The sequence below is a fragment of the Propithecus coquereli genome, unplaced genomic scaffold (assembly GCF_000956105.1).
Source record: "Propithecus coquereli isolate 6110/MARCELLA unplaced genomic scaffold, Pcoq_1.0 Scaffold756, whole genome shotgun sequence".
NCBI classification, from domain to species: domain Eukaryota; kingdom Metazoa; phylum Chordata; class Mammalia; order Primates; family Indriidae; genus Propithecus; species Propithecus coquereli.
Genome location: NW_012153685.1, coordinates 95883 through 110134, shown reverse-complemented (window position 1 = coordinate 110134; position 14252 = coordinate 95883). Strand labels below are relative to the sequence as shown.

The 14252-nt window shown below is 41.7% G+C and overlaps 1 protein-coding gene across 1 annotated transcript in view; it reads right to left on the bottom strand.

Moving 5' to 3' along the window:
• The window catches only part of MARC2 (mitochondrial amidoxime reducing component 2), a 45891-nt gene that overhangs the window by 3888 nt on the left and 27751 nt on the right, over positions 1-14252 (bottom strand). The window contains exons 5-7 of the mRNA XM_012662193.1: positions 4720-4781; positions 4562-4633; positions 3379-3526 (exon numbers count right to left, since the gene is read on the bottom strand). Coding sequence (XP_012517647.1) covers positions 3403-3526; positions 4562-4633; positions 4720-4781 — 258 coding nt within the window. The 3' untranslated portion in view covers positions 3379-3402. The remainder of the gene's footprint in view (positions 1-3378; positions 3527-4561; positions 4634-4719; positions 4782-14252) is intronic.

The window sequence follows — 14252 nt, the reverse complement described above, 5'->3', positions numbered from 1 at the left end:
AAAGGGAACACTGGCTCGCTGTCAATGCATACCAACCAAAATCAGAACACTGAAATGGCAGAAGAATTTTGAACATGGATTGTAAGAAAATTCAATGATATGCAAAAGAAAATGGACACCTAACACAAAGAAACCACACACACACACACACACACACACACACACACACACACACATCCAGGACTTGGAAGAAAAATTCACTCAAGAAATTGATATATTAAAGAAAAATCAAACTGAACTCCTGGAAATGAAGAATTTATTCAAGGAACTACAAAACACAGTGGGAAGCCTCAAGAACAGGATAGATCAAACAAGAATCTCAGGGATTGAAGATAACACCTTCCAATTAAATAAGTCAGTCACAGAGATAGAGCAGAGAAATAAGACAAAAGAGCAAAGCCTACAAGAAATGTAGTATTATGTGAAGAAACCCAACTTGAGAGTTATGGACATACCTGAAAGTGAAGAAGAAAACACGCAAGGGTTGGATAAGCTATTCGAAGATATAATAAAGGAAAACTTCCTAAGCCTTGCTAAAAACCTAGATATCCAGGTACAAGAAGCTCAAAGGACCCCTGGGAGATTCAATGCAAACAGGAAGACACCACGACATGCAGTCATCAGACTGACCAAAATAATCACCAAAGAGGCCCTCCTATGAGCTGTAAGGTGAAAGAAACAAGTAACATACAAAGGAAAGCCCATCTGAATAATGCCAGCCTTCTCGCCTGAAACCTTACAAGCAAGAAGAGACTGGAGTCCCATTCTCACTCTTCTGAAACAGAATAATGCCCAGCCTAGAATCTTGTACCCTGCAAAACTAAGTTTTGTATATGAAGGAGAAATAAAGACACTCTCAGATAAGCAAAGATTGAGGGAATTCACCAAGACAAGACCAGCCCTCCAAGAAATACTCAAAACAGAATTGCACGCGGATCAACACAATAAACACTCAGGAATGTAAAACCACTCAAAAGCTAAAGATCAAAGGCCAGCTCCATAATGGCTCAAGAGAGAAAACAAAGCAACAAAGTTCAACCCAACAGGATGAACAGAAATTTTCCCCACCTATCAGTTCTCTCAATAAATGTGAATGGCTTGAACTCTCCACTCAAGAGACATAGGCTGGCCAAATGGATAAAAAAATAGAAGTCAAGTATCTGCTGTCTTCAGGAAACACATCTAACCAGCAAGGATGTGTTTAGATTCAAGGTAAAGGGGTGGAAATCAATATTCCAAGCAAGCAGAAGCCAAAAGAAGGCTGGCGTGGCAGTTTTGATTTCAGATAACTTAGTCTTTAAATCAACAAAAGTAATGAAAGACAAAGAGAGTCACTATATAATGGTGAAGGGTACAGTTCAACAAGAAGACATAACAATTCTTAGGTTCTTTAATACACAAGGCCTTCTGGGAGACAACTGGAAATTGTCTGAGTCTGAGGGAACCACAGATGCTCCCTGCCTCTATCCACTGCAAAACAGGATCTCACTGGGTAGCTTTGCGACCAAGTGATAAGGAGAACCCCTAATTGTTAAGGTATCTCAAAGGCCACTGGCCCCCCTCAAATGCAGACAGCACATGAAAGCCCTGGGCTCAAGCGCGGATCTGGGCCCAGTCAATTGTGGCTGAAACAACAGGACACAGGATCAGTTTCACTCAAGCTAATGGTTCAGGCTTGGATCTCCCCTCTCCCAGGGCTTTTAGAAATAGCAGGCACTTAGGAGCTTCAAAATTTTCTCTCTAGTACTTACTGTATCTCATCAAATCCAAGAAACATCAATCATAAGAAGCACCATTATTTTATACACCACTAATATTTTTTTAAAAGGCATCCTGAATATTAAAAGAAGCAGTCTGATTTCAGAGATGTTAAAATAGGCATCTTAGAACTGATGAAGTAAGGTTGTGGTTATGTAAATACCTAGTCATCATAGTAGCCAATGGAAGTTTATTTCTTTTTTGTCCACCTCAAAGGCAAAGCCTGTCTCATTTTTATATCCACTCTGGCACCTAAGACTGAGCCATGATGCAGTGATGACAATAAACATTATGGCTAATGTGTATTGAGCACTTTCAATGTTTCTGCTGTGATGCTTCAACTTTATATAAATTAATACTCAAAATAACTTTTATTGGTTGTTTTGGTATTACCATTATTACCACTTTGCAGGGTACTGAGATTTAGAGAGGTTAAACAACTCAACCAGGTTAGGAAGATGCTGGGATTACAAACGCAAGTCTATCTGATGCTAGATCGGACTGTCTGAGCCACTATCCTACATTGTCCTTATGGATAGTTGGGCTGTGGGTGTCCAGGCTGCAAGAACAGGTGACTATAAGTGCAAGCTCAGGCCAGAATTAGAGGGAAGGACAGTCAGGAGTTTTAGAGATGAGATGACTGTAAGAACGGATTCATAGATTTTATGAGAGAAGTTGCTTAAAAACTGCAACTTGAGGTCTTCTGACTTTCTCATTCCTTTAATTTGGGGTTTAGGCTTTTGCCTCCAGGAGTCAGGATTTTATCTGGCCCAATGAAATAAATGTGAGAACATTATTTTCTAAATGATGATTTAGGATCTCGTCACCTTAATGTGCTGATTTTTTAAAACCAGAATTACCCTTAAAAAATACATTTGATAAAAATCATTGGATTTAGGCTAGGTGAAGTGCCTCACACTTGTAATCCTAGTACTTTGGGAGGCTGAGGTGGGAGGATCACTTGAGGCCAGAAGTTGGAGACCAACCTGAGCAAGAGTGAGACTGTCTCTACAAAAAATAGAGAAATTAGTTGGGCATGGTGGTGCACATCTCTAGTCCTACCTCCTCGGGATGCTGAAGCAGGAGGATCACTTGAGCCCAGGAATTCGAGGTTGCAGTGAGCCATGATCATGCCACTGCACTCATGCCTGGGCAAAAAAGTGAGACCCTGTCTCGAAAAAATAAAAAAAAAAAAATAAATAAAATTTTAAAACATTGATTTAAACACTTTTCCAAATTGATTTTGAATAATTTAAATATTTCTCCTTCACTTTTCTATCCAAGACATAAAAATAAATAAATGTATAACCCTTGATAATCGCTCACCTTCATTGCTTTATTCCTTAATGGGCTGGGAACACATAACTATCTTTTTGCTGGGGCTCTTCCACCAGCATTTTGTAGCTGAATGGGGAAGAGGGGTGGAGAAGGCTTGGTGGTAGCACACGGATCACTGAGGGGAATAGAAATAAGGGGCATTGTCCAACTCCAAAGGTCAGAATACAAAACTGCTCATTCTCCCAAGAATTAAAGCAGCATAACACAGAAAACATCTTAACACAAGGAAAGGTGGCAATGGCTTCAAGACACTGTAATCCAGAAGCAAAGCTGACGATTTACCATATCACTGTAGCGGATCCATCACTACACCATCCGATACACGGGGTCACCAACTCTCAGGTTTCCAATTTTTTCCACTGAATAATAGATCCCAAAAAGTGGGGATGACTTGTATAATGGCTTCTCAGAAGGATCACACAGGCGGTAGCTGGAACAAGCAAAAATTCACCATCAGGTACAAAAATTCATTATGGAGCACAAAAAACAATCTAAGTGCTCTCAATAGAATTCAAGTTTTCATTCCAGGTTATTTATAAATAAATAGCAAGCCTTTTGTATAATGTTGACAAAAGTCTGTGGACAATTAGTCCAACTGCAAATAATCCTAGTTTCTCTAGAAGTATTCTGAGAATCTAAACAATTTTTCTACGGCTTCAGTTTAGGGACAAAAAGAAAACATGTATCTGTGTAAGTATAAAAGAAGTACTTTGTCTCCATGGGTACTTTCAACTTCACAACTCATTGAAACAAATGCTCATGAATCGCAAAATGGAACGTCCCTGAAGTCTCCAAACCTTCTGTTTAATGCATTTAAGCACTATTCTTTCAACCTCCTCCAAGTGTATAAATCCAAAGCTGAGGGTTCCTTGGCAAACAAAAATTAAGACAGAGATACAGTTGGCAGGTGGGTCTGGACTATTGAAAAAGTTAATTTTTTCCAATGACCTGTCTAAAGAAAAAAAATTAACTTCACTGCATCTTAATCAAAAAACAAAACAGAATTGAAAATCTAAGGTTTCATGAAATAACCTCCTCTCTGACAACCCATTATATTCATTTTTTCTAATATTTCATTATGCAATTTCAATCATTTTCATATTCCTTGATATAGATTCTGATAAAGGAATTTGAATTGCAATAAACAGTTAAATAAAGTATTTAAGGTCTTAATTTGAAATAAATGCACAAATACCAAAAATTGATACAAGAGATATTAAAATTTCAAAATATAGTATTATACAATTAAAAATTTATCAAAAGTACTGGAGGATCCATCCAGAAAAAAAGAAGAAGCAACAAGTACTCACTTACATTAACTGATAGACACAAACAATGAGAAGGCACAGTGGAAGTTGCTCTGGATAGAAAGGCCATGTCCACCTTAAGGCATACCTAGCACCTAACCACAGGCAGTCTGGGTGGAGATAATATTAAAAATACACTGGACACATTGGTATTCTACCTCTTCAAGGTTTCCAGTGGCTCCTTCCTGTCTATGACTCCAGTATCTGGGTCCACGGTGGTCAAAATGCACCTGTCATGCAATAACTAAGGGTTAGGCAATGGTTAAGAACCAAGGTGCGCCACAGCCCAGAGGTCGAGTGCAGCAAGAATCCTTACCTGGGACAAGCCATTATCTTTTTCATCTCTGCACTACCAATTAGAAGTTCATCCCAGGTATCCTAAGAGAAAAGGGAAAGTTATCTTTTAAATTAAGGCTTCATAACTCTTTAAGTCAGTTTGTTCTTTGGCCGGTACTAACTATGAAACTAGCAAAAGAAAGCAGCACAAGAAGACACCAAGAAATATCTCCTAAAAGGACTCAAATGGAGGCAGCGTGTTGATGAGTTCGGGTCCACCTCTCAACCCACAGTCTTAAAACCCTGATTCTGTGAGCACTGTGAGAACAGACCTTCCATAGGACACAGTTTGGCATGAGAATAATACATCTACTAGAAAACCAATTTGTTGATAGACAATGAGAAATGTATAGCTTACAAGACAAGACCACTCCTTCCTTTCAGTTAAGTTACAACAGAAGCCAAGTTAAAATCTGAACGTTCTTTGATGAGCGGGACATCGCCCAAGGGAAGTCAGTTATGAATCATACATTCAATACTCCCGGACCTCCCCCTCGACCCCCAATTCCATTAAGCCATCTCTTGGGGTACAAAGAACAAAGGACCCTCCCCTGCCCCTCCTAACCACTAGCCTGAGGCAGGGATGCAGGTTTTCATTCCCCAAAAGAGTGGGCTAAGTTTTAAAGAGACAGAAAACATTTTTACCCTTTTTCAGGCCATTCCCTCTGTTGGGGGGAAGCACATACTTACAGGCCCCAGAAGTCAACAGAAGTATCTATAATCAGATGCAAAGAATGTCTCTTGGAAAATAGTTTCCTAATCTCAACCGGGGTAAGGGTTTTGGAGACCGTAAGTCTAACAGATTTGGTAAGAAATCAGTCTCTGAGTCAGGAAATGAGGAAATCTATTCCTGCTCACCTGGTTGCTTCACTTGGGCAGGACTGAAATCTCTTTCTGCAGGAGGCCGAGCAGGGCAGGAGTAGGAACTAACACCAAAATGTTTCCCTGTCTGCTGCTGATGTCCAAGTCACGCTCTGGCCCTCTTTCAGCGGTAAACTAACTCCCCGCCACCCACCCACCCAGGGCCTATATGGGTGATTTAGCAAATGCACAAAAGGTTCCCCAGTACCTAACTGGGCCTTCAAAACTGAGAAATCTCCTACTGGGTATGACCATAGCTACAGACTGAAGTTAAGAGGCCTCTGTGCATGCCCTTGAAGGAGCTCAAGAATTTTCGCCCCAAAATATGCCTCCTTGGTATAACTAGTATTTTGAATTAAAGGCTCTTAGAGATAAACAGGCCTTGGAAGAGGCTTTCCCTCTATCTGCATAAACCAAGCAGACTCATCAAAAAGAACAACTGACTTCCGTTTCCTTCCCTGTTATCTCAATATATTAAGGAAAGAAGATCAAGAAACAACCAGACCTAGCCCAAATCATTTTAAACATAGTAACTGTCTCTCAGGTTAATTTATAAGTTAATCTGTTTCCCCCATCCATTCACTCTCCCAAGTATCTATTCATCTGCCCTAGCAACCATTTATTACCCCTAAACAGAATTATCTATATTCCTCATCTCCCCTCGCCTCTAAAAGGAGGGTATATAAATTTCTGGACCCATTGGGATATGGAGTAATCACTGTGTGATTCTCCCCATGAGCATGGTAAATAAATCTTTATCTTATCAATCTGTCTTAATTGTGAGTTGATCTTTCAGTGAACCTTCCTGGGTGAAGGGGATGTTTCAGGGACACACATTGTGTAATGAATAGAATCTACATCTCCTAGCCAAGACTTAGTAAAACAACTTCCGAGGCAACCATAGCATGTGGCTAAACTTCTGGCAGAATATGACCTCCGATGCAGTGTGACTGAGCTCCCTTTTGGGGAAGTCTAGGTGATGGGGAGTCCTGGCCTGACCTCAGCCAAAAAGGCTGGATGCATTTCGCCACATAAGGGCACTGCAACCACAGGAATGGGAGCCAGTCTGCCAGCTCTTTGGTGGCACGATCCATGGCTCTCCAAGTATCTTCCATCCAATTTCTTTTTACAAGTCCTGATAAATTTAAGCTTTCAAAGCCACATATCAGTGGAAATTTTGCAACGTGGTTCTAATAGAAAGCAGGGAAGTCTGAAAAGTTCAGTTAGATTTCCTAGCTCAATGAGACAGATTGATGTCATCTGCTCTCACGCTTAGATAACCACAGGACCCAGTTTAGAATAGCAAATTCTCTGGATTCCTAAGAATTGTCCACAGCACCTCCAAATGCCAGGTCTAATTACTTCCCAAAATATTAATATTACGTATAATGAAGCCACTCATCCTAATCTGATCATTGTCAGCATTTTGGTGTAAAGCATTATTTGCAGTAAAAAATGCTATGCTAATTACACTTATTAGAGGAAAATAACAAGTTTTAAATTATTGAAAAAATGAACTTAAATTAATATTGTATGAAATTAAGTTTTCCATCATATTCTACTAGACATACACAACTTGTGAAATACATTATCCAGCAAGATTCCAGTTTTCTCTAAACACGAAGAGCCCGAAAGGTTTAGTGCGCCCCCTGCTGGTGAGCAGCCTGTCTGCATTCTGACAAAATCCAGGCCCCGGTGACATTGATTTAGAGTGAAGGTATAAAAACCACAGCGTTTTCTGATGGAGGAGGTAAGGAAAGGAAGAGAAAACCACAGGAGAAGGGGGCAGTACTATACATAATGGGCTCGGCTTTGTGGAAATACTCCTTACACATCTTGTAAGTACTAAATTAAGACTATATGATTTTCCATCACAAGCAGCACCCAGAGAAAGAAGTGAAATAAGGGCGAGAGAGTGGTGGAACCATAGGATGGCACTGATAAGGGTGTCTGTCGACTTGAGACCTTCACAAGAATCCACGTAGGCATTTGCCAAGTAAAAGTTAAGTGTATGAAACTTAAAATAGAACTAGCGTAGGAGTTTCTGCCTCGCTGTGTCTGTGCATTCAAACATACGAATGTGCGTGTGTGCGCACGTCCATGGCTGTATCCACATACCGCGAGGGAACAGGCGTCCACATGGAGAGAATATACGGATATATACGTACGGATATTTTATATATATATGGATATACACACACACACATGTACGTACAGAGAGAGAGAGCACATCAGGCGAGCATGGAGGCCAAAGCTCGTTCCCAAACACCAGCTAACCACGGAAGGACGAGGCATCTGAGAGCAAGACCGAAAGGCGGACGGGGGGAGCCGGAGCGGCGGCCAGGACCATCCTGCGGGCGCTTGCCTGGGCCGGAGACAAAGGGTCTCGACTAGCCCGCCAGCTGCCAGTCGAAGTCTCTCTTGTGCCATTGACTTTATTCCAGGCTTTTAAGATTGTACATAAGCGATCCTGTCCCATTGACCTGACCTCTGACCAAAAATTCTAGTTGTCAGACAGTATAATAATTTAAGATTTCGTCCAACAGCCACTTTTTCTCATTCTCCAGCATGTATGTGGGTTATAATAAGCACTGGCCTGAGGCAGGGATGTAGGTTTTAATTTCTAAAAGAGTGGGGGAGGCTTTAAAAAGACAAAACATTTTTATCCTTTTTTTAGGCTATTCCCTCTGTTACACTCCAACATCAGCTGTGTGTCCAACAATTTAATCCGATTATAAGGCTATCAGAACTTATCGCAGACCGCACGAGTTAATGGCTCAGTCCCCCAAGACTGCCCCCATTTCAGAGGCCAATCAAGTCCAGACCACCCACACTTCTCACCAACCGCCTATAAATCAGAGGTTCCCACAGCCCCCTCCTCACATACGACAATTTGCTGGAATGACTCCCAGAGCTCAGGACAGTGTTTTGCTGTTGCTGGTTTACTATAAAGGATAAAACTCAGGAGCAGCCAAAAGGAAGAGGTGCACAAGGTTACATATGGTGGTGAAAGGTCCTTGAATTCCATGCCCTCTCTGGGTACCTTACCATCCCAACACCTCGATGTGTTCACCAACTGGGAAACTCTCCAAATCACATTTTTTAGGGGGTTTTATGGAGGTTTCATTTCATAGGAATGATTGATTAAATCATTGGTCATTGGCGACGGGATTCAACCTCCAGCCCCTCTCTCTTCCCCAGAGATCAGGGGGTGGGTGGGGCTGACCATCCCAGCCCTCTAATCTTGGCTTAGTCTTTCTGAGGACCAGTTCCCATTTTAAAGCTGTCTAGGGACATCCTCCTTCCCTGAGACGGGTCGCCACATTAGCATAAACTCTGTTATAATTGGAAGGGGCTTGTTATGAATAAAAAAGATATTCCTCTGACACTAATCACTCACGAAATTCCAAGGGCTTAGGAGCTGTGCCAAGAACCACAGACAAACATATATATTTCCCATTATGCCACAAAGTTAAGCTATCTTAAACCAAAAGTTGTTTTTCTATTCTTGAGATATTCAAGCAAATGAATATTCCTTAATGTTCTATTCCAAAATTTAATCACTCTCTCCATAAAGAAAGACCAAGGCATTCTTTCTACAATTGGATTCAGTTTATATCAAGCAAGTCTTCAGCACACACTGCACCCCACCCCCCACCCCCCACCACACACACACACACACACACACACACACACACACACAGCCTGCTCAGAGTGTTCACTTCTCCTGGGATCCCGTAAGTGTGATCACCTTGTCTCACCTTATCTCACCCTCTATCTACTGATGACTTAATCCCGCCTGGTCCTAAGACCCTTGCAGACAGACATGGTGAGGTCATCTCTGTAATCTTAGCATCTATCTCAGAGATTGGCACCCAGTAAGCCCTCAATAAACATTTCTTTCAAACTCGGATCTACGGCAATGGTGTGAACTTGCAGGAAATAAGTTTTCTCCCCTGAAGTAAAACTATTTCGTGACCAAATTTCCTTCAGAGACTAAGACAGGATGATATACACTAAGAATTACCAATTTAAATGTGACATTACTTTTCACTTATCAAATTAGTACAGATTGTAGATTGTAATCTTTAAAAGATTATAACAGCGCTTGCAAGAATACAATGAAAAGGGCACATATACAATCAGCTTGTGGGAATATAAATTGGTACAAGGTCTCTGGAAAGCAATTTGGCGATATATATGGAGAGCCTTTAAAATGGTGACTTGGCATGTCCTAAGAATAAATTTAGAAATGTAGATAAAGACTGTTTTACAAAGCTGTTCATTATTTATGTAAGAGAAAATGAAAAACAACCTAAATGCTCAATAAGGAAATGGTTAAATAAGTTATTACAAAGTCAGATGATGAACTAATTTGGAACCATTAAGACCATGCTAGTGAAGGATTTGTAAGAACAGAGATGTTGGTCATACGCCATTAAGTGAAAATGATGGAATTTAATACTATCTATACAATATCATATAAACAAATATTGGAAACACACCAAAATGTTATCACAGGCTACCTTTTGATAGTAGGATGGGGAGGAATTTTTATTCCTTTCTTTTAAAAAATTGTAGTTTTCAAACTGCACAAAGAAGATGTGCTACCTTTTTTTTTTTAATTTCAGCATATTATGGGGGTACAGATGTTTAGGTTATGTGTGTTGCCCTTGCCCTCCCTGCCCCCCCGAGTCAGAGCTTCAAGCTTGTCCATCCCCCAGGTGGTGTGCATCACACTCATTATGTGTGTGTATACCCATCCCCTCCTCCCCCCTCCCACCTGCCCAACACCCAATAAATGTTATTCTTATGTGTGCACTTAGGTGTTGATCAGTGAAACCAATTTGCTGGTGAGTACATGTGGTGCTTATTTTTCCATTCTTGGGATACTTCACTTAGTAGAATGGGTTCCAGCTCTATCCAGGAAAATACAAGAGGTGCTAGATCACCATTGTTTCTTAAAGCTGAATAGTACTCCATGGTATACATATACCACATTTTATTAATCCACTCATGTGTTGATGGGCACTTGAAAAAAATCAAACAGCCCTATCAAAAAGTGGGCAAAGGACAAGAACAGAAACTTTTCAAAAGAAGCTAGAATAATGGCCAAAAAATATATGAAAAAATGCTCAACATCTCTAATTATCAGGGAAATGCAAATCAAAACCACCATGAGCTATCACTTATCTCCAGTGAGAATGGCCTTCATCAAAAAGTCCCAAAACAATAAACGTTGGTGTGGATGCGGAGAGATAGGAACACTCATGCACTGCTGGTGGGACTGAAAACTAGTACAACTTCTGTGGAAAGCAATATGGAGATACCTTAAAGAGCTACAAGTAGAACTACTATTTGATACAGCAATCCCATTGCTGGGCATCTACCCAAAGGAACAAAAGACATTCTATAAAAAAGACATCTACACTCGAATGTTTATAGCAGCACAATTCAGAATTGCAAAGATGTGGATGTGTTACTTTTAAAAAATTATTTTGTAATAAAAAAATGAACTTTATCTGAAAAAGTTTCTTGAATTGAATCATTAAAAAGCTTTCTACAGCCCTGGTTCCAGACCCCCCAAGGCTTTCTCATGACCCCATGTTTGAACAACACTGTGCAGAGAAGCAGTATACTTTACCATTAAAGTGTAAGTATCCTCATGTTACACAGCAGCTGGTGTGTGCTCCTACAGAATTACAGGAGACACATTTCTGTAAACCTAACTGCATAATAAATGAGCCAGGAGGGTTCTGCTGTTTAGGACACTTGGACTTGGAAAAAACTAGCAGAAGGGAAGGACAGGAGCCTAGGGCTTTCTTTGAAGCTGGCCTCAGTTTCCTGGAGACCACTTACTTTCAGGAACACCGGTGACAAGTTACAAAACCGAAAGAAGATATCTTGCCATGTGGCTGCGTATCTCGGATGTGTATTCACTGATTTGGATACTTTGTGGGGTTGATGAGGCTGTATGTGTCCCACTCATATACCAGGTTCTTCTCAGGGGAAGTTAGAGCCACAAGGAGTTCAGTGCCTAATGGGCATAAGAGATCCTAGTCTCCCCTCCTGGCTCGGTTCCTGTCTAAAAGGCTGAGGGGGTCCCACACCCACCAGCTGCAGAGTCTGGGGAGAGCAGCCCCCAGTTGAATTCCCGAGGGCACCAGCCTGGGCTGCTTTGGGCGCTCTTCAGCACCCTTGGTCTAGGCTGTGGCTCACAGCCCTCCAGAGGACATTGAGAGAAAGGCGTGGGTGGTAGAGGTCCCCCAAATGACTCCTACCCTCCTCTACTTCAATGTCGTATTTGATGGGCTTGTCTCTTGAGTAGCTCTAAAGCAACTGATCACTCTTTACATGTGGTTTATAAACATGTGTTCACATATTACATTTGCTCAAAGGGAATACCCATGTACTATTGTCACTGAAGACGCATTTCCTCCTTGATCTCAAGCATAGCAGATTTAGAGGTGGGTGAGATATAAGAAACACAATTCAACAGCCAAACTGTTGCCTCTAATTCAGTTCCACAAGATCTCACATAAATAGTCTTGTTCACTCAAGACCAGGGACAGACTAGAAAAAGTATGATGAAGGAAATCTTGAGAACTGGACCTCACGTGATTTTTAGGAAGATTAAATGAGTTCACCTACAAAAAAAGCTGGAACATAGTATGTGCAATATGAGTGTTTGTTTTTTTAAAAAAAGCCAACAAAGAAAGGAGGGTTTGAGAGACATTACTGATAAAGTGCCTTTATTGACAATACACACACACACACACACACACACACACACACATACATACAGAGAGAGAGAGAGGGAGAGAGAGAGAAAGAGAGAAGAAGAATTCCCAGGGAATTATACAACTTTAGGGCTGCAAAGAACCAATTCCCTTAGTAGGACGTGTGCTAATTTTAAGGTCAGAAAATAATGCTCAGGGAGGTTAAGGACAAGCTCACAGCAAAGGAAGGACCACCCAGGTCTCGCGACACCTACTCCTGCTGATTAGGAAAGAGGTGCTCACCCTGGGCTGCACACTAGGATCCCCAGAGAGCCTTAAAAGCTCCCTCTGCCCAGCATGCACCTGGGACCAAGGCATCAGCATCGTTTAAGGCTGCCCAGTGATCCCACTGGCAGCCAGTGTGGGAGCCGTAGGCCCTGGGCAGACCTCACTGCATCTCCTCTTACTTGTGTCCCACTGACCATCCTGGCACGGGCTTTCGGGGGCGCCTGGCTCACTCACTGGCGCAGCGGGGAAACGCTGAGTGAGGCTGTGTGTAAGGAAGCCGGTAGAAGCATTCCTCGCTTCTTCTTACTACAAAAGGACTGAAGCCCTGTAGGGGCTGTACCTACTCCTGCTCCCTCTTTTTCAGCCCCTAACTAAGGGTCTCTCTGGCAAATATTTCAAATGACTGAGATGTAAACAAAAAAGCAAATGTAGGAGGAGATCTCCTTAAGTAAAGGAACTCTGCCCACAAATGCTTCAGGAATGTGAATGTATCACTACTCCCTCCACCCCGGCCCCCACCCTCCTATTTTAGTCATTTTGGTTTTTCTCAATCAAGGCAAACCTATCCAAGAGCCTTTTTGGAGGCCCCTAACAAAATATGCATGTCAGAGAATCTCCCCAGAAGCATGCTCTGGACCCCTACCTCGAAAGGCATGCCATAAGGGCCACAGGGAGGGCACAAGGACACGGGGCCCTGCAGTCCACCACGTGCATTCCCCAGGCCTCTTCTTGGTTCTTTTCATCAATTCAGAAAGATAATTTGGGCTAATCTTCATCATGCCAAAGCTGATACCTGCTATTCCTCTACACTTTCTACTGACCTCAACTGTCCTACCTGTTCCAGAGGGCAGCGCCTGACCCCCTGATCCCTGGCTCTCCCACAGGAAGTGGGGGCCCAATGCAGTTTTGCAAAATGACCTGGCAATGGCCTGAAGGAGGCAGCGGAGCTGTGCAGATGGCTGATATCCGTGGACTTTTGGCAGTCAGCCAGGATGCAAGTCCTGACTTGGTCACACACTAGCTGTGTGACCTTGGGTAAGTTATTCAACTGATTAGAGTCTCAGTTTCCTCAGCTGAAAAAGAAGAATCAAAACACTACCCACCTCCATGGCTATCAAACATTTTCCACCATGACCCACAGTAAAAATTATATTTTACATTGTTTCCTGACACTGTCTTATACACACACCCCACATATAACAGACACAAGTTTTGCAAAACAATTTTTAATCCTTCTACATGGAGTTGACCCTGATATCTCTTATTCTATTCTATTTTTTTCTATAATGTTGGTCAGGTCCCACTAAACTGATATTACAACCCAATAATGAGTTGCGACCTACAGTCTAGGAAGATTAAATGAGACCATGCATACCAACGGTTTGGTATGGTGCCTGCTACCTAGTCAAGTGTTCAATAATTGTGAGCTATAATTGTTACTGTTACTTTTTGTATATTGATATTATTGTTGTTGCTTCAAGAAATCCCTGAAGTCTGTGGAAAGCAATATGGAGATATCTTAAAGAGATACAAGTAGAAGTACCATTCGATCCAGCAATCCCATTACTGGGCATCTACCCAAAAGATCAAATGATACTGTATAAGAAAGACACCTGCACCCAAATGTTTATAGCAGCACAATTCA